Source organism: Pinus tabuliformis, chromosome 4_1 (genome assembly GCF_031772625.1).
Source record: "Pinus tabuliformis cultivar Carrire ecotype Pingquan chromosome 4_1, CPIR1, whole genome shotgun sequence".
Classification (NCBI taxonomy): domain Eukaryota; kingdom Viridiplantae; phylum Streptophyta; class Pinopsida; order Pinales; family Pinaceae; genus Pinus; species Pinus tabuliformis.
In genome coordinates, this window is record NC_142303.1 from 984387849 (window position 1) to 984413106 (window position 25258).

Consider the following 25258-nt stretch of genomic DNA (forward strand, 5'->3'; position numbering starts at 1 on the left):
TCATCTTCACTTGACAAGTATCTTTATTTCTATAACTAAATCTAGTAAAATGACTTCATTTTGCAGGGAGAACAACATGTTGGTTGGGTCATCGAACTTCCTTGCATGGAAAAGGAGGATAGACATAGTCCTCAAAGAAAATGAAGTTATTGATCATGTCAATGGCAAAGTCTCCAAACCATCTGAAGGGCAAGCACTATCTAAATATATGAAAAAGGATCTAAGGGCTCAAAGGATTCTTATAGAGTCCATCAAGGATTCCCTCATCCCATATATAGTAGAGTTGGAGACATTAAAAGAGATATATGATAAGCTAGTAGAACTATTCACTTATAGAGTCCATCAAGGATTCCCTCATCCCCTATATAGCAGAGTTGGAGATATTAAAAGAGATATATCATAAGAAGTAGAACTATTCTCTGAAAGCACGACAGGAAAAATCATATCACTGAGATCTGATCTATAAAAATTGAAAGCATCAAAGCATGAAGGGATATCTACATGTCTCACAAATGCATCTCTAATAAGGAATCAACTTCAAGATCTAGGAGAGATGATATCTGATAAAGAAATGATTACCACTGTTCTAAATGTTTTAACTAATGAACAAGGAAACCTTGTATCAAAGGCCTATGAAGAGGAGAAAGTTATCCCATTCAATAATTTGTGGTCACTATGCAAGATCGAAGAAAACAAGTTGAAGGAAAAAAGTGATACGGATCAAATGAGCAAGGTCAAACATTTGTTGTCATGTCAAGAAGCAAAGGGATATTTGGCAAGTTTGATCCTCAGAAAAAGAAGAAGCTCAATATGTCACAGATCCAATGCTATGGATGCCAAGAATATGGGCCCTACAAGGGAGATTGTCCTAAACTCAAGAAGAGCAGCAACAAATGAAGTAGGGAAGAAGCCCATATCATTGAAGAAGTGGGAAAAGTTGAAAAGAAGAAATTCAAGAAGGAAGTAAAAGATCTCTACTATTATTGAGATGAGTTTTCCTCACCTAGTTCTTCTCAAGTTTCTGCTTTCTGTTATAAAGTATAATTATTATGTTAGGAATCATTGAAGCATCATATGATGCATCATGTTAGGAGATGGCATCATAGAAGCATATGATTGAAAGCAAGAGCTCGTGACATCATCATAAAGAAGCATGAAAGATAGCTGAAATAGATGTCTATGGTTGTCATCGAAAGGTGTAGCTCTTGGTAACCTCATTAGAAGCATAAGTAGTACTTATGGGAAAAAGAAAGTCATCTAGCATAGAGCTCATCATACATCATTCAAAAGGAGCATTTGCAGGATGAAGATGATCAAGATCCTTCGTTGGAATCTTCATTGGAAGGTTCACCTACTGGAAGAAGCAAGTGTCTTGCCAGGAATTCCAACCTGTATGGGATTCATGGAATGATGGTATGATGTCGAAAGAAGTGAAGCAGATCAAGGAATTGAAGTTCTTTCAATCAAGGAAGCTGTTGAAAAAAGTCTAGATGACCTAAAAGGATAATGAGGTATGTATGCTTGTATTTGATACAATAGAGTCATGTCATATAGTTGCAGGTAACATGGATAAATGCTCTATCTCGAGAGCATGATCAAAAGGAAGGATCTCTTCCTTTGAAAGGATGCAAGAAGGCATGGGTCACACATTGCCTAGATGAAATCAACATAATATGTCATCATATGAAATATGAGGTGGTTGACAATATTTGTACAAACTCTAATTAGAAGTTCCTGGAAAGGAAATGTGTGAAAAAAGAAAGAGATCATGAAATATGCAACTATGGAGAAAGCAATCAACATCCAAGGACTAAAAGATTTGACTATGATATCTCCATGAAAGATATGAAGACCTTGATGAAGTTTGAAAAAGAAAGAGACCCTTGACAACATATATCTTTTGGAGATGTGTCAATATGTATGCAGGATGTTGATGCTCACAGGAAGATGTCATGACGAAGGTAATTTTGATTTAAAGTTCATTCCTTATTTTGGATAATATCGCGATGGGCTTATGCAGGGTTTCCAAGGGAAGAGTTGTGGATGTCTTCCACAACTGATGCCCATGTAGCAGGATGAAAGATCCTTAAGGAAACATGGCATGAAGAAGGCAACATGGCATGAAGGAAGACCAGATATGGACTAATGGATCACTTTCCAATGAAAGGAATGATGACATGACTAACTCATGGATGAAAGTGACGAATGGTCTATGCCCTACGAAGAAGTCCCGAAAGATGTAGACTTTATGACAAAGAAGAAATTCATGACATCAAAGGAAGGAGTTCTACAAGCAGTTGGTTGTCCCATGATCTCCACCTAAAGAGCTGCTGGAAGCAAGTCCCTGGTCAAGAGGGAGCTTGGACAAGTCCCTGATTAAGAGGGAGCTTGGGTACATTCCTTTTATGGAATGGGTTGGTCATCCCTAGTTAAGAGGGAGTGACAGATATGGTTATCTACTTCATGTGTCATGCACCAAACCAGGACTAACAGTCATAAGTCTTAGTGAAGGCCATGAAGAGAGATAGACACATCATTCTTGTCTTCACCTGGGAAGATAAAATGGAGGATTGGGTAAGCATCTGGCATCCGATACTCTTTGAGGATGTGGTAGGGCATTCAAGATAAGACTAAGTCGTGGAGTACCGATATTCTTTGAGGACTAGGAATCCAAGATAAGAATAGTCCTAGTGGAACATACTCTGAGAGAACCCGGTGGGGTATGTTCCGAGAGAGACAATGACGAGGGTGTCTATAAATCATTGGTCTCGTCAGCATTGTGCTCTGGTCTTGTGGAGAGGTAGAGTTGTTAGCCAAGGCCTTACTATGTGACAATACTGGTTGATATGATGCTATACAGATGGGTTACCAATCCGACTCTTTTTATGAAAATTCTTCATATTAAGAATGTCCAAGTACCTTATGAATACCTCCTTAGTTAAGAGGGAGTGTTGAAAAATGTAACTAGGTTTGGTCTTCATAATGACAGATGTACTCATGATTTTATGTATTTAATGAAAGAGAAAAATAAATTTATTATTGTGAGTTTTGAGGCATGGGTTTCATGCTCAAGAGAATTTATTTTTATAGGTCAAAGCACCCATTGAGTGCTTCTAGGTTTGTTATAAAGTCATTGAGTCATTGTCATGTATGAATGACCCTTTTGGGCATGTTACATATTGTAACGAAAATTATTTGAGTCAAATTAGAGTCAAAAGACCCCCCAAGGCCAAGTCAATCATGCAAGCATCAAGTCGGCCTAATGAAGCAACAAGTTGGCCTAAGGACATGTCAAGTCGACCTAATAGGAGGCTCAAGGAAGCGTATATATAGGGTACTTGGCCTCATTTGGAGAACACACTCATATATACACAAGTTCGATCATAAATAATGAAAAGAAGTGTGAAGAAGAGGAGGTCGAAGGAAGAAGAAGAAGTCGAAGTTTTGGGTTTTGTTTCAGGCTACTTCTCTCCACACGTGCAAAGGAATTAGGGCACATATTGTTCTTGTAAAGCCGAGTTTTAGAAGCAAAGTTAGGTCACCAAAAGGAGTTGTTCTGAAAGCCAAGTTCTCTAAGAGAGAATCTACCTAAGCAGAGAAGCAAAGTTGCAGTCGAAGCTGCATTAGAAGTTGCAGTAAAAGTTGCTAATGGAAGTTGCAGTTGCAGTTTCTGGGCAAGTCGAAGTTGCAGTTTCTGAGCAAGTCGAAAGTGCAGTTGTAGGATAGGTCGAAGTTGCTAGAAAGAGGAGTTACTCAAACAAGGAGCATTGACTTGGTCTTGGTAGGGTTCTTGGTCAAGGGTATAGGTCTTGGAATTCGTCAATTGAAGATTCTATAAGAAGAAAAATTCGTTGGGTTTTCCTCTCAAGCTTGGAGAGCTTTTGGCCCTAGCTGATCACCTACATCTCGTGTCCTTTGTCTCATTGTTCTTTATGGTTCGATAGTTGTTTGATGAAGAAAGAACACATAATAATAATCAAGTACAAGAAGAGCCTAATTAAGAAAAGTAAAAAGTCCTCACAAGCAGTGATCATTATAAGAGAAACCATCTAATATCTCTGCCCTAGATTTGTCAACAAGACCAAGTCTAAAGGCGTGCTAGATTTGGTGCATTCTGATATATGTGGTTATATGTTTGTGACGTCGATCACAAGGTCCTTATATTTTGTGACATTCATAAATGATTATTCCAAGAAGACTTGGATCTACTTCCTAAAGACCAAGGATGAGGTATTCAATCAATTTCAGGAGTTCAGGCTCTTGTGGAGAACCAGACAAGAAGGAATATTAAGGTGCTAAGATCAGATAATGGGGGCAAGTACACCTCCAACCAGTTCTTGGAGTTTTGCAGACAAGCAGGAATTAAGAAGGAGCTCAAAGTACCTTACAACCCTCACCACAATGGGGTTGCCGAGAGAAAAAATAAGACCATCATGGTGGCAGCAAGGGAAATGATCTATGATCACGAGTTTCCTATGGTTTTGAAGGAAGAGGCTTGTAATACAACTATCTATGTGCATAACAGGAGTCCTCACAAGGTGTTGGAGGACGTGACTACTGAGGATTTGTTTACAGGAATGGAACCGAATGTGAGTCACTTGTGCATATTCGATAATCCAGTTTATTTCCATGTCCCTATAGAGAAGAGGATTAATCTAGAGCCCTTATTTGAGAGGGACATGTTTGTTGGCTACAGTGAGGTCTCGAAGCCCTACTGAGTCTACATTCAAGGACAAAGAAAAGTGATCTTGAGTCAGGACTGTTGAGAAATCTAGGGCATTGCGATTGTAGGATTTCTCTTCTAATGATAACTGCTTGTGAGTGCTTTTTACTTCTTTAGATTAGGTTCTTCTCTTTTGTTTAGATTATTATGGTGTTCTTCTTCATCAAACAGTTAGCAAACCATAAACAATATAGAGACAAGAGACACAGAATGTAGGTGATTAACCAAGGCCAAAACCTCTCCAACTTGAGAGGAAAACCCAAAACGAATTATTCTTCTTATAGACTTCAATTGACGAATACCAAGACCAAGACCCTTAAGACAACAACCTCTCCAAAACCAAGTCACAAGCCTTTTAAGTTTGACTCCTTCCTTGAGTCAACAATGGTCAAACTTTCTCCTTCTGCCACTATCTCGGTTATCTTTCAGATTTCAGTTCAGATCTGCAACTTTCGTCCCTTCTTCAAAAGCCCTAGTTGTAGTACTTGATTAAGTATGATATCTTGAATTCCTTCGCTCTAGGTGGAGACATCTCCTATGGTAATTCGATTTGAGAACCAACCTAACTTTCTCCTCGATCTGACCTTCAATTGAGACTATAATACCTTGGCTCCTTCCGTAGTAGACAGCGCATATTCCTCGCACGTGTGGAGTATGTTAACCCAAAACAGATCAGAAAATAAACTCGAGTATGGTCTTCTTTCCTTCGCTTGGTGATAGGCTTCCTTTTTTACGAACTTCGCACTTCTTTTCCTTTCCATGATGCTTGATCGAGTTCTATCTTAGGTGAGGCAAAGCTGCCCTATATATAGTGGTTTGTCCATCAAGAATAAGCTGACTTGAGCCATAGGTTAGGTCGACTTGCCATTCTAGAAAGATCTCCATCTTCTTTTGAGGGCCGACATGAAGGAGTGCTTAGTTCAGATCTCCATCATCTTCTTCAAATTTCGGTCCCTTAGTTCAGATCTGCAACTTTCGGCCCTTCTTCAGAAACCCTAGTTGCAGTACTTAATTAAGTATGATATCTTGAATTCCTTCGCTCTAGGTGGAGGCTTCTCCTTTGGTAATTCGGTTTGAGAACCAACCTAACTTTCTCCTCGATCTGACCTTCAATTGTGACTATAATACCTTGGCTACTTCTAGAGTAGACAACACCTATTCCTTGCACATGTGGAGCATGTTAACCCAAAACAGATCAGAAAGTAAACTCAATTATGATCTTCTTTCCTTCGTTTGGTGATAGGCTTCCTTTTTTATGAACTTCGCACTTCTTTTCCCTTCCATGATGCTTGATCGAGTTCTATCTTAGGTGAGGCTGAGCTGCCCTATCTATAGTGGTTTTTCCATCAAGAATAAGCCGACTTGAGCCATGGGTTAGGCCGACTTCCCATTCTAGAAAGATCCCCATATTCTTTTCAGGGGCGACATGAAGGAGTGCTTATGAAGACATCTTGGAGTGTTAATGACTCAAACAAAATTACTTTTTACAATATGTAACATGTTTTCAATATATGACATTGACTCCCTAGACTTTATGATTAGTTGACCAACTATACAAGCTCACAACAGGAGCCTTAACTATAAAATAAAATTCCTTGATCATGAAACCCATGATTCAAGCATTACAAAGATAATTTTATTTTCTTCTTTACATCAATTACATTAAATCATAATTACACATGTCATTATGAAGACCAAACCTAGTTACATTTTTCAACACTCCCTCTTAATTAGGGAGGTATTCATAAGGTACTTGGACATTCTGAATCTAAAGAATTCTCATAAGAGTCGGATTGGTAACCCATCTGTATAGCATCATATCAACCAGTATTGTCACATAGCAAGGCCTTGACTAACAACTCTATCTCTCCACAAGACCACACAATGCTGACGAGACCAATGATTTATAAACACCCTCATCATTGTCTCTCTCAGAAAATACCCCACCTAGGTTCTCTGAGTATGTTCCACCAGGACTACTCTTATCTTGGATTCCCAGTCCTCAAAGAATATCGGTCCTCCACAACTTACTCTTATCTTGGATGCCCTACCACATCCTCAAAGAGTATCGGATGCCAGATGCTTACCCAATCCTCAATTCTATCTTCCCAAGTGAAGACAAGAATGATGTGTCTCTCTTCATGGCCTTCACTAAGACTTACAGTTGTTAGTCCTAGTCTAGTGCATGACACATGAAGTAGAGAACCATATCTGTCACTCCCTCTTAACCAGGGATGACCAACCCATTCCATAAAAGGAATGTACCCAAGCTCCCTCTTAATCAAGGACTTGTCCAAGATCCCTCTTGACCAGGGACTTGCTTCTAGCAACTCTTTACATGGTAATCATGGGACAACCGGTTACTTGTAGAACTCCTTCCTTTTATGTCATGAATTTATTTTTTGTCATAGAGTCTACATCTTTCGAGACTTCTTCGTAGGGCATAGACCATCCATCACTTTTATCCATGAGTCAGTCATGTCATTATTCCTTTCACTGGAAAGTGATCCATTAGTCCATTATTTCTTTCATTGGAAAGTGATCCATTAGTCCATATCCGGTCTTCCTTCATGCCATGTTGCCTTCTTCATGCCATGTTTCCTTAAGGATCTTTCATCTTGCTACATGGGCATCAATTGCGGAAGACATCGACAGCTCTTTCCTTGGCAACCCTACATAAGCCCATTCAAATATTATTTAAAATAAGAAATAACATTGACACATCTCCAAAAGATATATGTTGTCAAGGGTCTCTTTCTTTTTCAGACTTCATCAGGGTCTTCACATGTTTTATGGAGATATCACAGTCAAATATTTCATTCCTTGGATGTTGATTGCCTTCTTCATAGTTGCATATTTCATGATCTCTTTCCCTTCTTTCTTCACACATTTTTCTTCCCAGGAACTTCCAATCAGAGTTCCTTTAATATTTGTCAACCACCTCATATTTCATATGAGGACATATTATGTTGATTTCCTTTAGTCAATGTGTGACCCATGCTTTCCTGCATCTTTTCAAAGGAGAAGATCCTTCCTTTAGATCATGCTCTCGAGATAGAGCATTTCCCCATGTTACCTGCAACCATATGACATGACTCTATTTCATCAAATATGAGCATACATACCTCATTTTCCTTTAGGTTATCTAGACTTCCTTCAGCAACTTCCTTGATTGAAAGAACTTCAATCCCTTGACCTGCTTTACTTCTTTTGACATCATACCATCCTCCCATGAATTCCTACAAGTTGGAATTCTCGATGAGACACTTGTTTCCTCTTGATTGGTGAACCTTCCGATGAAGATTCCAACAGAGGATCTTGAGTATCCTCATCCTACAGATGTTTCCTTTTGACCGATGTATGATGAGATTTGTACTAGATGACTTTTTCTTTTTCCCATAAGTACCACTTATGCTTCTAATGAGGTTACCAAGAGCTATATCCTTCCATGGGTGACTGCCATAGACTTCTATTTCAGCTATCTTTCATGCTTCTCTATGATGATGTCACGAGCTCTTGCTTTTAATGCTTCTTTGATGCCATGATGCATCCTATCATGTTCCTTAATGACCCATGATAGCCATATTTTACAACCGAAAACTTAACTACAGAAACTTGAAAAGAACTAGGTGAGGAAGGCTATCTCAATCATAGTAGAGATCTTTTACTTCCTCTTTCTTGGATCTCTTATTTTCAACTTCCTCCACGGTGATATGGGCTTCTTCTCTTCCCCTTTTGTTATTGTCTTTCTTGAGCTTAGGACAATCTCTCTTGTAATGCCCATATTCTTGACATCCATAGCATTGAATCTTAGCCATGTTCTTCTTCTTTTTCTGAGGACCAAATTTTCCAAACTTTCCCTTTCTTTTTGTCATTGTAGCATATGCTTGATTTTGCTCACTTGATCCTACATCAATTTTTGCCTTCAACCTGGTTTCTTCAATCTTGCATAGTGACCATAGATCCTTGAATGGAGTAGCTTCTTTCTTCCCATAAATGCTTGAAGTAAAATTACCCCATTCCTCTGGTAGTGCATTTAGTACTATGGTGGTCATCTCCTTATCAGACATTATTTCTCCCAAATCTTGAAGTTGATCCCTTATTTTAGATATCCTCATAAAGTATGAGGCTATTCCTTCTTCTTTTGATATCCTTAGCTTGTAGAGTTCTTGCCTTAATGAGATAACTTCTCCTGCAGTGCTTACGGAAAACAACTCTACCAGTTTGTCATATATTTCTTTTGAAGTTTCGAGTTTAGATACATATGGGATGAGGGATCCTTAATTGATTCTATGACAATCCTTTGAGCCCTTACTTCCCCTTTCATAAAACTTGCAAGTGTTTGAGCATCTTCTTTTGGAGGTTTGGTGATTGAGCCTTTAACATGTTCCATGACCTCATTTTCAATGAGATTCATATTTGTCCTCTTCTTCCATGCAAGAAATTTTGAAGCCCCAACCAATTTGTTGCTTTCCTTGCAAAAAGACATTTTGACATATTCAGATGTAGACATAAATATACTTACTTGTGAAGATGCTTCTTCCACTTGCTGCTTCCTTGAATTTGATGATGATATAGATAATAGAGAACTTCTCCTTGATGAAGATTGTTCTCTTCAAGAGTGATCCTTGACTCCACAGACAGGGAGATTACTTTAGATCCTTTGATGGTGATGTCCTTGTTGATGATGATTGATGATGAATTTTTGATGGTCTTGATGCTTCTTGGATGATCTTCTTCCAGGATAAGGATTTTCTTTTGAGATGAAATACTTATTTCAACGAGAGTGATTGCCTTAGAATTTTTTATGATGATGACAGCGTCCTTGATCTTGCTTCTCTTGGCTAAGTAGTCTTCAAGTTACTTTGATCTGTAGATCTCTTCGACTTGAGCTGGGTCTTTCTAGTCTTTAGATGATGACTTGAGGATCCCAAGGCTTCTTATGGTGTACATTTCTTCCCTAATCGAGGGTTTTGACACTTCTTTGAAGATCTTGACTTCAAGATGATCTTCTAGATTTGCTATGATGCCCTCCTCGTGATTTGGTCCTTGAATGCTTGAGTGTCCCTTCATGAGATGCCATTTCCTTGATTTTGTCACCTTAGCTCTGATAACATGTTGAGAAATCTAGGGCATTAGGATTGTAAGATTTCTCTTCTAATGATAACTTCCTATGAGTGCTTTTTACTTCTTTAGATTAGGTTCTTCTCTTTTGTTTAGATTATTATAGTGTTTTTCTTCATCAAACAGTTACCAAAGCATAGGCAATATAGAGACGAGATACAGAATGTAGGTGACCAGCCAGGGCCAAAACCTCTCCAACTTTAGAGGAAACCCAAAACGAATTCTTCTTCTTATAGAGACTTCAATTGACGAATACCAAGACCAAGACCCTTGACACAACAACCTCTCCAAGACCAAGTCACAAGCCTTCTAAGTTTGACTCCTTCCCTGAGTCAACAATGGTCAAACTTCCTCCTTCTCCCACTATCTCGGCTATCCTTCAAATTTCGGTCCCTTAGTTCAAATCTGCAACTTTCGGCCCTTCTTCAGAAACCCTAGTTGCAGTACTTAATTAAGTATGATATCTTGAATTCCTTCGGTCTAGGTGGAGGCTTCTCCTTTGGTAATTCGGTTTGAGAACCAACCTAACTTTCTCCTCGATCTGACCTTCAATTGTGACTATAATACCTTGGCTACTTCTAGAGTAGACAACACCTATTCCTTGCACATGTGGAGCATGTTAACCCAGAACAGATCAGAAATTAGACTCAATTATGATCTTCTTTCCTTCGTTTGGTGATAGGCTTCCTTTTTTATGAACTTCGCACTTCTTTTCCCTTCCATGATGCTTGATCGAGTTCTATCTTAGGTGAGGCTGAGCTGCCCTATCTATAGTGGTTTTTCCATCAAGAATAAGCCGACTTGAGCCATGGGTTAGGCCGACTTCCCATTCTAGAAAGATCCCCATATTCTTTTCAGGGGCGACATGAAGGAGTGCTTATGAAGACATCTTGGAGTGTTAATGACTCAAACAAAATTACTATTTACAATATGTAACATGTCTTTAATACATAACATTGACTCCCTAGACTTTATGACTTGATGACCAACCCTAAAGGCTCACAATGGGAGCCTTAACTATAAAATAAAATTCCTTGATCATGAAACCCATGATTCAAGCATTACAAAAATAATTTTATTTTCTTCTTTACATCAATTACATAAAATCATAATTACACATGTCATTATGAAGACCGAACCTAGTTACATTTTTCAACAGGGATTTCTGATTTGATGAGGACAAGACCCTCAAGAGATCTCATGAGCCATGAAGCATGACCCTTATAAGACCGACAAGTACCCACGGGTCTTGACAATTCTTATAGTGAGATGAGTAACTCGCATAGAACCCGCGGTTCTTACCCGTACCCGTGAAGACCCGCATTAAACTCATTTACCCGCATTCAACTCGCATTGAACCCGCATAAGACCCGTGAAGACCCTCAAATTCGATTTTTTCTTCTTTATTTTTTTTGGAGATCATGTGGAGGGAAAGGGAAAATGGATGGAAGAAAATTTTCCGACTCTTATATGAGTCTTATCCAGGTCATTCCCGAGTCTTATACAGGTTGCCAAGTCAATAGCCAAACGAGTCTTATACGAGTACAAGTCGTTCAACACTGCTCATGAGCGAGAGCCAATGTTAGGATATTCCGACACATAGGAAATAGTTAAGTATAACTTGGTCTAGTGTAGAGTTAGGTAAAGTGTGTTTCTTTACTATGTACTTTTGTAACTTACAATCCGATGGTCACGATATGTTCTAAACATGAAGTGATCTGACAGTTCATTCTCTCCTTGATATTACTGACACTTGATCCGTGGCTTAACACCCGATTGGTCCACGATATCTATTTAAAGAACATGGAGGGTCATTTGTAAGGTGACCATTCATGAGAGAAGCTTATGTAAATTTTCTTTCTTTTATTAATAAATTGCCTGAAGTGGTCGCATTGGCTCAGGCCGTGGACTGTTTCCCTCTTTGAGGGTTTTAACCAAGTCAAGAATACTGGTGTATTGATCTGTGATCTGTTTGTGAGCGGTGTCCTTTGGTGTTCTATCTAAGGAACTTACCCTGTAAATTCCTACAGCTAGTAGTGGTAGAGAAGGAGCATGAGGCTCCTAAGTTGAGCAAGGACCAGCAGCACTAGTAGGGACACAACCAACAAATTTGGACCATGTGCAAGTTCCTAGCAGTACTTTCAGGCAAAGTAGACCATCAACCAAATATTCCAGTTCTTTGGCGCTATCGAGCAGCATCTGCGAGCCGAAGCCATCCACTTTTGAGGAGACTATAGGTGAGTAAGTTTGGAGAGATGTCATGATAGAGTATAGCTCCATCATGGACAATGATGTTTGGGATATAGTGTCGAGACCGGAGGGGAAGTCTATGGTCACTTCTCGATGGATCTACAAGATCAAACATGCAACAAATGACAGTATCAAGAAATATAAAGTGAGGTTCATGGTAAGAGGGTTCTCCCAAAAGTAGGGAGTGGATTACAAAGAGACATTGGCACCAATCGCCAAATATGCATCTATTGGAGCAGTTATGTCCATCACTTCAAAGATGGGGTGGAGGATACATCAGATGGATGTGAAGATTGTTTTCCTCAATTGGGTAATCGACGAGGAGGTGTATATTAAGCATCCTCGGGATTTTTAGGTATATGGGAGAGATTCCCATATATGCAGATTGAAGAAGGCCCTTCATTAGCCGAAGCAGAATTCGCATGCATGGTATGCCATGATCAATGGATATATTCTTGGTTTGGGCTTCACCAAGAGTGAGAAGGATCCTAACTTGTACTTTGTACTCGTTGAGGGTGAACCGCTCATATTGGTATTGCATGTGGACGATCTCTTCTTGACAGGATCATAGAAGCTCATAGGGATGTGCAAAGAGGATCTTGCTTCGGAATTCGCCATGAAGGACATCAAGTTCATGCATTACTTTTTTGGATTGGAGGTGTGGCAGCGGTCGTGAGAAATTTTCCTTCGACAGGGCAAGTATGCAATGGAGACCTTGATCAGATTCAAAATGGAGGATTATAGGCCTATGTTTACACCTATGATCACTAACCTGAAAAATTTGAGCAGTTTTGAAGGTGAACTAGTGAATCCCACACTGTATACATAGTTTATAGAATCCTTGATGTATCTGGTCAACACTAGGCTAGATATATGTTTTGTTGTGAATATACTCAGCGAATTCATGGTAGAGAAGAGACAGGTTCATTAGGCGGCAATGAAGCATGTGTTGAAATACCTGTGTGGGACAGTAGACTTTGGACTGAGATATGTCAGAGCTGGAGGAGTGGAGCTGAAGGGGTACACAAATTCTGATTGGGCAGGGAGTGTGATGGACAAAAAGTCCACAACTAGATGTTGTTACAGCTTGGGATCAGCCATGATCTCATGGTTCAGCAAGAAGCAGCACTCAGTGGCACTCAATTCAGCAAAGGAAGAGTACATGGCAGCAAGTATGGCAAGTTGTGAGGCAGTGTGGCTCGGCAAGATGGTTGCAGGATTATTTATCTGTAGACTAGGCCAACGGTGATACGTTGTGATAATCATAGTTGCATTAAGCTCTTTAAAAATCATGTGTTTCATGATTGGTCCAAGCATATCGAGATTAGATGTCGCTTCATCAAAGACAGGATCCAGAGGGGTGTTGTGAGATTGTAGTTCACTTCTACAAAGGAGTAGGTGGCAGATGTTGTCACAAAGCCACTAGTGAAGGGAAAGTATGTGAAGTACTAGGATAAGCTGGGGTTGGAGGAGAAGCGTTTACGAGGTTTATTAAAGAACAATTCAAGGTATGTCTTAAACTACAAGCTTTGTTACAAGAAAAGGTATGTTCATTCTCTTTTGAAATTTCCTTTACATCATTGACATCGTTATGTCTAGGATTTTGAATCTTAAAAGATTCTTGTTAAGGTGATTAATCATTAGATTGAATCTACCCTCGTTATACTATCATTTTGATCATTCTTGTGAAACCCTAACCTTTAGGGTTCACTGTAAAACCCTATCCTTTTAAATGCTAAAGGTATGGCAATGTTAATAATGAAGCCTTAGTCTTCTTAGGGTTTGTCTAGAACATAAATCCTATTCTCTTGAAATTTAGGGTTTTCGTATTGTTATGATAGAAACCCTAGTTCTTTAGGGTTTGTTGTTAATGTCTAAGCTATATATTGAAACCCTAGATCTTTAGGGTTTGGTGAATTAGGGTTTACAAACAAAAACCTTTGTAATAGTTATAGTAAGATCCTACAAATGAAACCATAGGTATATATTCGTCCATATGATCAGAACCCTAGTCTGAATGAAATTGTTGAATATCTAACTTTGATGTTTGTGTCTTGGGTTTACCTAGTAGATATTGATGTGAAATGCTAGTGCATCCTAGATATGTATACCCAAGTATGCTAACTTACTGATTTAGTTTGTAAAATCTAGGGTTTGTAACAAAACCCTAGTAGAAATTGATATTCTAGGATATAGTTTTCGATATCATATAGATTTGATGATAAAATCTATGGTTTGCAACAAACCCTAGTAGAGTATGACATGTAATTCTAAAAGCTTATTGTTGAAACCTTAGATATATATTGTACTATGATCGAATTGTTATTGAATTGTTGATATCTAAGGCTTTATGTCTCGAAGATAAAGTTTAGGGTTTATGACAAAACCCTAGCAAGAAGTTGAAGTCTAGTATATCAAAAGATGTGCCTCTTGTTGATAATGAACCTAACTAGGTTTAGGTATTTGATGTCTAAAGTTTGAATGTTTTGATGCTTCTATTGTTTTAAAATGATAAACATATTATAGTTGTCTTCATGCTCCTGTATATTTGTATTTAGTTGTACTTGTTATTGAATATTTGCAAGTAGATAATATTCAAGATATTCACAAATTGAAGATGATAAGGATGAGCATGATGAAGGAAGCTATAAGAATGATGATGATCAAGATGACCTTGATGCCATAATAAAGAAATGAAGCCTTGAAAGAATGAAGTTTCTCCAATGTTATGAAGTTGTTGGTCTCCTCAAATTGAGAGGGAGCTTGGATAAAAGAAACGGTATATATCCCCAATTGAGAGTGAGGGCATATTACGGCAAAAGCATAATACCTTTAAGTAAGAGTGAAACTGAATGAATGAAAGTACTACAAATGAATGTTCGTGATTCATAAAGTTATAAAAAAGACTTGAGAAGTACTGAGATTGTATTTGGTGTTGCTGAAGAAATAGAAAAGGAAAACTTCCGATAAGATTGAAGATAATATAAGCAGCATTAGAATGATTGAGGACCTCGAAGGTTTGTGTTTACTTGTATATATACATTTATTACTAAATGGGGTTGTGATTGTGCAGGATCTCTCCATAAAAGATTGAACGTTTGAAGCATACTTGGATTGATGGATATATCTAATTTAGTTGATTAGGAGAGATGAAGCATCTTATGGCAAGATGCTTGGGAGGACATCTGGTCGACCTATGTGTTGATGTCTAGATCCTGAAGTAGGGAGGGTGGCATTGATCATGGAGCTCCGACCTTGGATCCTAGATCCTTGGGTTGGCAATAGAGCTTAAAAGACTAATGGTACCTAGAGTAGCTAAAGCTTGAGTCCATCTTAGTCCCACCTGATTAGAGTACCCTAATTAGGTATCTAATCTGTAGCACTACGTGTGTTGTGACTCTTCATAAAGCATATCATTTTGAGATCTTCCATGTACCTCTGTATATATATGTAATTATGAATACCTCCCTAGTTAGGAGGGAGTGTTGAAGAATGTAACTAGTGTCGGTCTTCATAATTGTATTTGAGTCATGATGTAATGTATTTGTCAAAAGAAAGAAAAAGAAATTTTAGTATTAAAGAAATTGACTTATTAAAGCATGGGTTTCATGCTTGGGTCAATCGTTTTTAGGTCAAAGCCTCCATTGTAGGGGTTATGTCATAATGTAAAACTTGGGCTTCATTTGTCAAGAAAGAAAATTATTTTAATGTAAAATAGGTCAATTAGGTCTCCTCCACCAAGTCGAAATCAAACTGGACAAGTCGGCCAAACTGTGGAGCAGAATCTCCTATTTAAAGGCAGCAACTCGACCTCATTTGGAGCACTCACTCACAAAATTCGATCTGCAATTGTTGAGGGAAGTAAAAAGTGTGAAATTTAAGGAAGAAGGTGGAAGAGGCTAGAGAAGGAGGTCATTATCGAGCACAAGAAGTCGAAATTCTCTCTCTCTCTCTCTCTCACATGTGTGAAGTTGTTGAGTTGCTGGAAAGGCTGAAGTTGCAATAATATAGTTGGGCCAAAATTCTGGATTTGTTGGGGACCGAAATTATGGGTTGTTGCTAGGTTGAAGCTGCTAGACAAGAAGAGACTACTGAAATTTGTTGAATCGTATTGGAAGGCTGACTTGGTGGAGGAGGAAGGTCTTTTGGTCTAGGGTCTTGGTCTAGGGTCTTGGTCTATCTCAACTTGAATTTTATAGTGGAAGAGTTTTACTAGGTTTTCCCCTATAGAGGGGATTTAGCCCTAGCAGAGTGCCTACATCTGGTGTCTTGATCTTCATGTTTTGTTTTTGATAATTGCTTGATGAAACAAAGATAAAAGAACAAGATAAGAAAGTTAATAAGAACACAAAGATATCATAAGTAATTATCAACAGAAGAAAATATTTCTGCCTTTCTGATTTTCTAACAGTATTCAGTAGAATAAATCAGTCTAAACCTTTTCCTTACACTACTTGACGAAGTAAGCTCCTTGGAGGGTCTCCTCCCATGGTTATTCATACACCCTAGATCTTGTGTGGTCTCATTCCAGGTCTTTCTCAAGCATAGAAAAAGCTTATTTAAAGGTATATAATCATCTTATAGAGCTTCTTAAGAGGTCCTTAACATCTTTGGAGCCTTGACCTTAGGCATTCTTGTGATTATTGAATACCCCTAAACCTAGGTCTAGGTCTTCCTAATACATCTCTCTTGGAGAGTCGTTAGCTTCTCTTGAAGCATTAAGCCCTAATTGAGCCTCTCCTTTGAATGGGCATTGGAAAACACATCATACCTTGTCATTGATCCTATCATTATTGGTGATTCCCATCATACCGAGACTCCTCCCATCGGTGAAAGTATATAAAGAGCAGGGGACACTAACTAAGGTGACAGTGGGTCTTTGTCCCATTGTTGTCATTTGGTATAGTAGTTGTCCCTTAGGTACCCCTCCTAGGACCCCTGCTAGATTGTGTGGCAACAGGTTCCTCAACAGATCTCTTCTGCAATGGCAAACCCTCTTCGTCTAGTCACCTAATCATCATAGAGGGCCTCTACTCTGATGGGAAACTTAATTATTGTTGTTCTAATCAGCCATCGAGCAATTAATCCCTCGCAATTCTTTCATTCTCTAGACTCATCCCCTTCCGACCAACTTAGTCCTTTCCCTCCCATTGTCAATCTTGTTTGCTTTGTATCCCCTTATTTAGTCGTCTTAGGCCTGATGGAAAACAGATCCAATTTATCTTGCAAGCTAGCTTAGGAACACCAGGTGGAAGAATTCGAAGAGCTCAATTCTCAAGATTGTTGTCTCTGGATTAGAATTATGAGATCGGATTCTTAGGTTGAATTATTGTAGATATTCCAATCAAAAGATGAATGATGAATGGCGAAATCAAGGCCCTTCGCTCTTTAATTGAAGACATTTGGATCATGAGACTAAAAGATCAATCTTCTCTAACCCACTCAGGCACAGCTTCGTCCCCACTAGGAACTCAATGCCTCCCTATCTTGAACGCTCCAGCTCCAACAAAAACACAAGATTGTTGCATGATTCAATGGTCCCCTCCAATCCCATGTCCCTCTAAATGAAGCGCTTTGTTATTTTAATTTTAGGAATATACTACAAAGATTACTCTATAAATATCTATTTTGAATATATGTATCCCTTGCAATAGTTAGGAATAGTGCTATCTTTCAGACAAAATTTTGGAATGGCCCCATTTGGTTGTAATCCTTAGATTTTGTACTTTTGTTGCATCATCTCGACACAAATTTTACTAATACAAATTAACTAGTTTCAGTCTACATATATCATCTTAGATCAAATGCCAATAACATATCCAAATAATTACTATTATACTATCATTCTTACAATGTTGGCAATAACTTGCATAAGTTGCATTGTTGACAACTCCATACTGGTCCAATTCATAATCACGCACTTTTAACTCGAGCTCAAAGGGTTTATCCATACTGCATGTCCAGTCAAAAAAATATCATATTAAAATCATATGCTATTAATACAATCAAAAACAACCTTACAAATTCAAATGCAACAAAGTTAATCACTAGTCAATCTATCCTAGTAGACATTGTGACTAGAGTTACATAAATGCATTACATGGTTGCATAGCAATATTTAGTTTAGTTTGATGTCTTAAGACACAAATCATCTTGCCTATATGCTTCACAACAAGAACTCATCAAATATTACTAGATATTATAGAGACAATTCATCAAATACTAGTAGAGATAATGGAGAAAAATATCAAGAACTAGGATATGTGACTAAAAGATAATAACATATGTTGAAATAAGACTAGATTTCCTAAGGGTTCCAACAAAATGTCATATATCCATCTAATTGGGCCTCTACATCAAATGCTTGAAAAAACATCTAGAGTAATATTTAATGAAAAGATCTTAAGACATCACATGCAAAAAAATAATTCCATTACCTACAAATACAATACCATGTTCTTGAAGCCAAGAATTAATAAATCTCTTTTTAACCATGCAAGGAGAATCCATAGTTGTTTTATGCTTTAAAAAGTATATGACAAATTTGAAGCATCACATGAAATGAGATGATTGAACAATATTTGTCAAAGAAATTAACATGTGTAAGAAAATATTCTCCAATATTCTAAGGTTTCACATAGTACTAGGGATGTAATATACCTAGTGAACTTCCAAATTCATCACATACCAAGATGTTACTAATTCAAACTTCAACTAGTGTTCTTATTTGATATGCATATGAAATGGCAGCTAAGGATATACCTTTCACAAAAATAGGGCACATTAATCAATTCAAATATAATGTTGAATGTAATGTGCCATATATCAATAAGATACCTCCTTAAATAACTATCCTTCCTAGTGGATAACCTAAGCTTAATGCACTTATTTTGGAGTTTATTAATATAGAGTTTTCTCCCAAAGCACCTTCAATGCAAGCTCTAAACAACCTATTCATGTTAAATTCGACCAAATTATTGCATTTTTTATAGATAGAACAAGGATTTCTATAATTCCAATAAATGAAATAACCTTTAACTCTTATCTTTGAAGTATAACCACATGCCTAAAATAGTAATTCACCTAGGTAATTTTGCATTTGACCTATTCACAACTTGACCTATTTCGTCATGACCCTTAGATTGCCACTTGAACAATTCTATGTTATGTTCTAATATTAATTATCACATATTACACATCCATTGACTACATTTTCAAAAGGTTAGCCATCCTAGCACTACTCTTAGCCAAATAAAATCAATTCTATATTGTAGTCTTGAAAGAAACATTTAGTTGATTCCCAAAAAGACATAACCATAGAATTTAATCATTATTTTGATTTTATAAAAACACATGAGCAAGGCTAGTTACAGTCAGAGCCTCAAGGGACAGTTGCAAAAACCAGTTGAAGGAACAGTAGATCAGTTCTCAGTTGTAGTAGTTGCAGCAACAGAATAGCATGAGATCAGATGCAGCGTAGGTAGTGTTGGTAGCAGTGCAGGGAGGCACAGTGCAGTGTCAGCAGCAGCGCAGACGTAGAATGGTTCAGCTACAGGTTTAACAGGTGAATCAAAGTATGCACAGTAGCTTGGTGGACAGTGATAGTCTGTTGCAAATGTCAGACAATAGCAACATGGTCCGACTACAGATGAGAGATGTTGGGGAGAGAAGACCTTCCTCACTAAGAGCGAGTGTTAGTTTTTGATCAATTTGGTAACATCGGACAAGTGTTCTAGTCTCAATTTGTTTCGAAGAGGCTAAGGAACACGAGATCTCCAATAACCAAAAGGGTTTCGCGAGATAAACTTGTGAAACGCATTAATTAAATTAATTAGCCATCATTTAAATATTTCTTAAGTCTAACTTAGGAAAAGTGGTTAATTAGAGTGAATTAATTAAGGAGATCAACTTATGCTCTAGAGACATACAAAAAATGAGTTGGATCAAGTTTGAGATGATAGTAGCCATCGATAAGGATCTAATTGTGGTCATTGAAGCTCTAGCGAGATATTATAAGAGCAAATCGATGGGATGGAGATAAATAAAAGACGGAGAGTGACTTACCTTGGCAGGTCGAGCTACCCAATTACAGTGATTCGGCAAAGGAGAAAGTTCGAGCCAGAGAAAGCATCAAAGAGAGGGAGCCGCAGATAATTGGGGAGGAGGATTCTGGAGAGTTTCCCAACAGTTTTCCAATGTCAGAGAGGCAGGAAAAAGGAAGCAGAAATTATTTTGCAGAGAGGTCGTGCAGCCAGTGTGACCAGCTAGAAACCCTAATGTGAGTGCCTGGAGAGAGGTCGTTTCAATTGTCAGAGGTCAGAAAGATCATCCGGAAGGCAAAGCGGATTTTTAAAGAGGCCGAAAGAGGCAGGACAGCACATCTATAGCTAGCTACCCGGCAGTGCGAATCGTTCCAGGCCAACAGCGCGCATTTATGGTGAGGAGTGTGAGCAGGACAATGGGAGGCCGAGTTGATTTGCAGAGGGAGAAAATATCTCCTAGAGATTTTACTAGTGTATTTACTAGAGGATTGTCAGTTTTGCATCTAGATTATTGTACTCCCAGAATTTGCTGCATAATAAAAATAAACCCTCATCTGTTACACTAGTTTTCCCTTCAAGGTTTCTCCGGGGACTTTTTAGTCCAAAAATTATTTTGTCGATTTTTATGTGTGTGCATTTATTTCTCAATTCCTGATTTATTTTCTACAACATATTTTATTGTGAAGATTGTGGTTGTGAATTATTCGTTAATTGTCGTAAACAATTAAACTGCTAATAATTAGGAGAATAATAACCATTAATTGTAATCAAGGAATTTTCACATTGTAAACCATTTTCAAGGGTATATGCGGTCAAGAGAAACTTCCGTCTTTTGAGAGGCTTTGGGATGACTACATCTAGAAAGAGTTTGAAGCTAGCAAGCAAGGAGGAGATGAGAATCTAGGCCTTGTCAATCAAGCGAAAAAGGGCAAATGAAAAGGTTCCGACAAAAAGGGTGAAGGTGAAGGGTTAACCTCACAGTTAGGGAAGGACTTGAGCAAGATCAAGTGCTTCATATGCTAAAGAATGGACATTATGCATCTTGGTGTCCAAAGAAGAAGAAGGGTAAGAGAAAATTACAACAAGTAGCAACGTTAGCAGAAAATTAGTTGGATGAGTTTGTTGCAAAGTTTGAAAAGGACTTCTCACTAGTCTCTTTCCCTTCTACCAACACAATCACTAAGAGTGCATGGTACTTGGATAGTGGTACATTTCATCACCTGACAGGAACACAAGAATTATTTAGCAGTCTAACAAAGGACTTGAATATTCATGCGGAGCTTGGTAATGATACTAAGTATCTAGTGAGGGCAATGGGAATAGTTTTGTTCCAACTTGAATCTAATGATTCTTTTGAAGCCAAGGACGTGTTATATGTACTAGGACTTAGGAAGAATTTGCTCTCAGACTTAGTTATGGAGGATTGGGGTTTTGTCGTTATGTTTCAGAAACGGCAAGTACTCATTTGACTGAAGAAATCTAGCCTTGACACTACGAAGGACATTGGGGTTAGAGAGGGAAATCTATAGAGGTTACAAGATAAACCAGTTCAAGCCTTGGTTCATAGCAGTGACAATCTCTGTGAGTTATGGCACAAGAGGATGGGACACCTACACTATAGGGCATTTTGTTGATTACGAGCCAGATTGTCACTGGTCTACCAAATTTCAACATCAAGCAACAGGCACTGTGTAGATGGTGTGCACTTAGCAAGAATGCCAAGGCTTCTTTTCCAAGTAGTGAGCATGTTGAAAATTAGCGAGAAAAGTGATTCCTTGATTTGTGCCTTAATTCAAGGAGTCAAAGTCGAGTTCCTTTTTACGCATGGTCAAGTTCCTAAAATTTAGTAGTTTCCCTAAAAATTAGGATTGCATGAGGTAGTTAACTGATGTGTTGAAATTGAAAGTCATGTTCTTGATTTTCTAGTGTGGGTTAGTTTGGAAACTAAAAGAACAAGTGGAGTAGGGCTCCAAAATTTTAGGAGGAGCTATTTAACAAGTTGTGTTAACTATTGTTAACTAGAAAATCCCAATTTGACTTTCCAAACAAAGAACTCACTAATTTTAACCATTCAAATTTTCTTTAAAAGGAGGAACGAAGGCACAAGTTTAATCATTGTTTTGGTGAGCACGAGTTGGTGAGCCCAAGCAATAGGATGCACAAGTTTGTGCATGGAGCTTGTGAGAGGAAGAGTGTGCAAGAGAAGCTTGTGCACAGATTGTGTTGAGAAATCGAGGGGCAGTAGCATAGGATGATTTCTCCTGCTTTGATAATTGTTTGTGGGGTATGTTCACTTCATTAGATTAGCTTCTTCTTTAGCTTGTTTACTATTAGTGTTTTCTTCATCAAACAATTACCAAATCATAAAGAACACAAGGAAAAGGACACAAGATGTAGGCGATCAGCCAGGGCCAAAACCTCTCCAATCTTAGAGGAAAACCCACAAGAATTCTTCTTCATATAGAATCTTCAATTGACGAATTCCATGACCTAGACCCTTGGACCCAAAACCCCTCCAAGACCAAGTCAAAGCTTCTTCTTGATGAACTTCACTTCCTTCATGTCAACATTGGTCAAATTTGTTCCACAGCTTCAGATTTTGGCCCTAGCTTGGAATTTTGACTTGTTGTTGCAGACCTACAATTTCGACTTCTTTTGCAAAAACCCTAGGTCACATGTGTGGCTTGAAAATGGACAAATTTTCCTCCTTTCTTCTTCGCTTGACTTGACTTCCCTTCCTCAATGATTCGCCTTGCTAGAGAGACCTTCCTTGACCCAAAACCTTCGGCTCTCTTGGAGTGACTACAATTCGGTATAGGGTTGTGGGGGGGCGCACCCCCCCTCACGTCCTCACTCCCGATTCACGCTCCGGGTGGGAGCTATTCAGGAGCTAGTCAGGAGTGCGCTCCAAACAAAAAAAACTCTCCCTGGTTTTTCAGGAGAATTTAGGGGAGCGTTCTCTCCTTGACCACTCACGTACACTCCGAGAGCGTTTTTTCAGCGGAAGAAGCAGTCGAGGAGCGATCGCTCCCACCGCTCCCCCTCTGAAAAAGCGCTCCCATCCGTCGACACCGAAAAAAAAAAGTTGCGTGGACGAGAGGGAGGGCAACGGCCAATAGCGAAGAGGAGAGAGGAAAGGGAGGGAAAGAGGAGGCGGAAAAAGATAAATAGACCCTCTCCCCTCCCATTATTCACCTCATCCATTGAGAGCAAGAGGAGCAAGAGATTTTAGAGCAAGAGAGAGTTTGGAGCTTGGAGAGACGAGCTTGGTGAGAGAGGAGCTTGGAGGAGCTTGAGGAGATTGAAAGGGGAGATTGGAGCTTGGGATTGAAGGTCAAAGAGGTAGGATCTACACTCTAATCTAACATTTTTTTATGTTCATTGCTAAATAAATAAATAAATAATTTCTCTATTTCCCATTCCCATTCCTCCATTTTTTTGCAGACTCAAAACTTCAAAGTTCAAACATCATGGTTATATGGCTTGGCATTTTCTTCTTCTTGGTTCCTTTTTTGGTTATTATGGTGTTGGAGAGTAGAAGGAGGAGGGTTGATCATGAAGAAGAGGATGAAGAAGTGGGTTATAGTGGATTTGATGAAAACCCTGGAGAGGAGTACCTTGGTGAGGAGGAAGAGAGTGAACATGATTCAGCCCAAAAAACTAAACAAGACCAAACCCCATTGTGGAAATATGTTTCTAGGCTTGAAGGAGGGAAAGGGGGTGGAACCACTAAATTTGATTGCCCCCATTGCAACAAAACTTACACAGGTTCATACACCCGTGCCAGAAGGCACCTTTGTGGGAAAAGGCCATGGGATGAAGATAAACCAATAGGAATCAAAACTTGTGCAAGTGTGTCAGCAACAGATAGAGCCAAATACATAAGGGAAGAGGAGGAAGCCCAATACAAATCTAAAAAATCAAAGGGTTTCTTTGAACATAGCTCACAATCACATCAACATGCACAAAGAACTCCTTCAGCATCCTCCCATGGCAGTGGATATGGAGGCACATGACCAAACATCTCTTTAAGGCGTAGAACCATATCAGATTTCCTTGATGAAGGGTGTAGGAATGATGTGGATTCAAAAATTTATCGGTTTCTCTATGCATGTGGGATACCATTCAATGTTCTTTGCTCACCTTATTGGCATGAAATGGTTTCTGCCATAAATGATGCCCCTAAAGGATACAAGAGCCCTAGGTATGACAAGGCTAGAACCATTGGACTTGATCATGAAAAAACAAAAATATCACAATTCTTTGAGTAGAATGAGCACGGGGTATCCATTGTATCTTATGGATGGAAAAATGTAAAAGGCAAGCCATTAATAAGTGTTCTTGTTGTGTCTGTTAGTTGTGCCATCTTTCTTTCAGCATATGATTACTCAGAGAAGTTCAAGACCAGCATCAACATTGCAGAACCATTACTTGAAACAATTGAACGTATTGGGCCATACAATGTCATCCAAGTCATCACTGATAATGCTGCTAATTCTAAGGCAGTGGGAGTAATTATTGAGGATAAATACCCCAACATATTTTGGTCTGTGTGTTTGGTTCACAAAATGAACCTTTTGGTGCATGATATTATTAGGAAAAAAACCAACAATACAAATGGATTGGTGATTTGTACAAGAGAGGCAAACAAATGATAATATTTATTACAAATCATAGCAATACCCATGGGCTTTTCCGCAGTCACTCAAGATTGGAGTTGTTGAAGATTGCAAAGACTAGATTTTCTAGCTATTACCTCACCTTCAGGCACCTTTTGAAGGTAAGAGAGTCATTGGCTAGCATGGTATCAAGTCCACACTGGCAGATATTAAAGGACATGGCTACAAATGCAGCTGACAAGCAAGGTTTTGCACAGGTGGAGGAGACCACTCTTGATGGTCTGCAGAGAGGCATTGGAGCACCTACAGCTTCATACATAATGTGAGAAGAAACTATTAAAATTGGCAACTAGGGCCAAACTCCATGTGGGTCATCTTATTAATGGCAGCTGATATTTTTCTTAGATCCCTCTCATCGAGAGGTGTAGGATTGATCTAAAGATCATCCGATTCCAATAAGTATTCATGGAGATATGAATTTATTTGTGTTATGGGACAAT

The 25258-nt window shown here is 38.6% G+C and overlaps 1 protein-coding gene across 1 annotated transcript in view; it reads right to left on the minus strand.

Moving 5' to 3' along the window:
• Positions 1-25258, minus strand: part of LOC149179432 (acyl-acyl carrier protein thioesterase TE3, chloroplastic-like) — a 75499-nt gene that overhangs the window by 11225 nt on the left and 39016 nt on the right. Inside the window, exon 2 of the mRNA XM_089422466.1 lies at positions 17949-18049. Coding sequence (XP_089278592.1) covers positions 17949-18049 — 101 coding nt within the window. The remainder of the gene's footprint in view (positions 1-17948; positions 18050-25258) is intronic.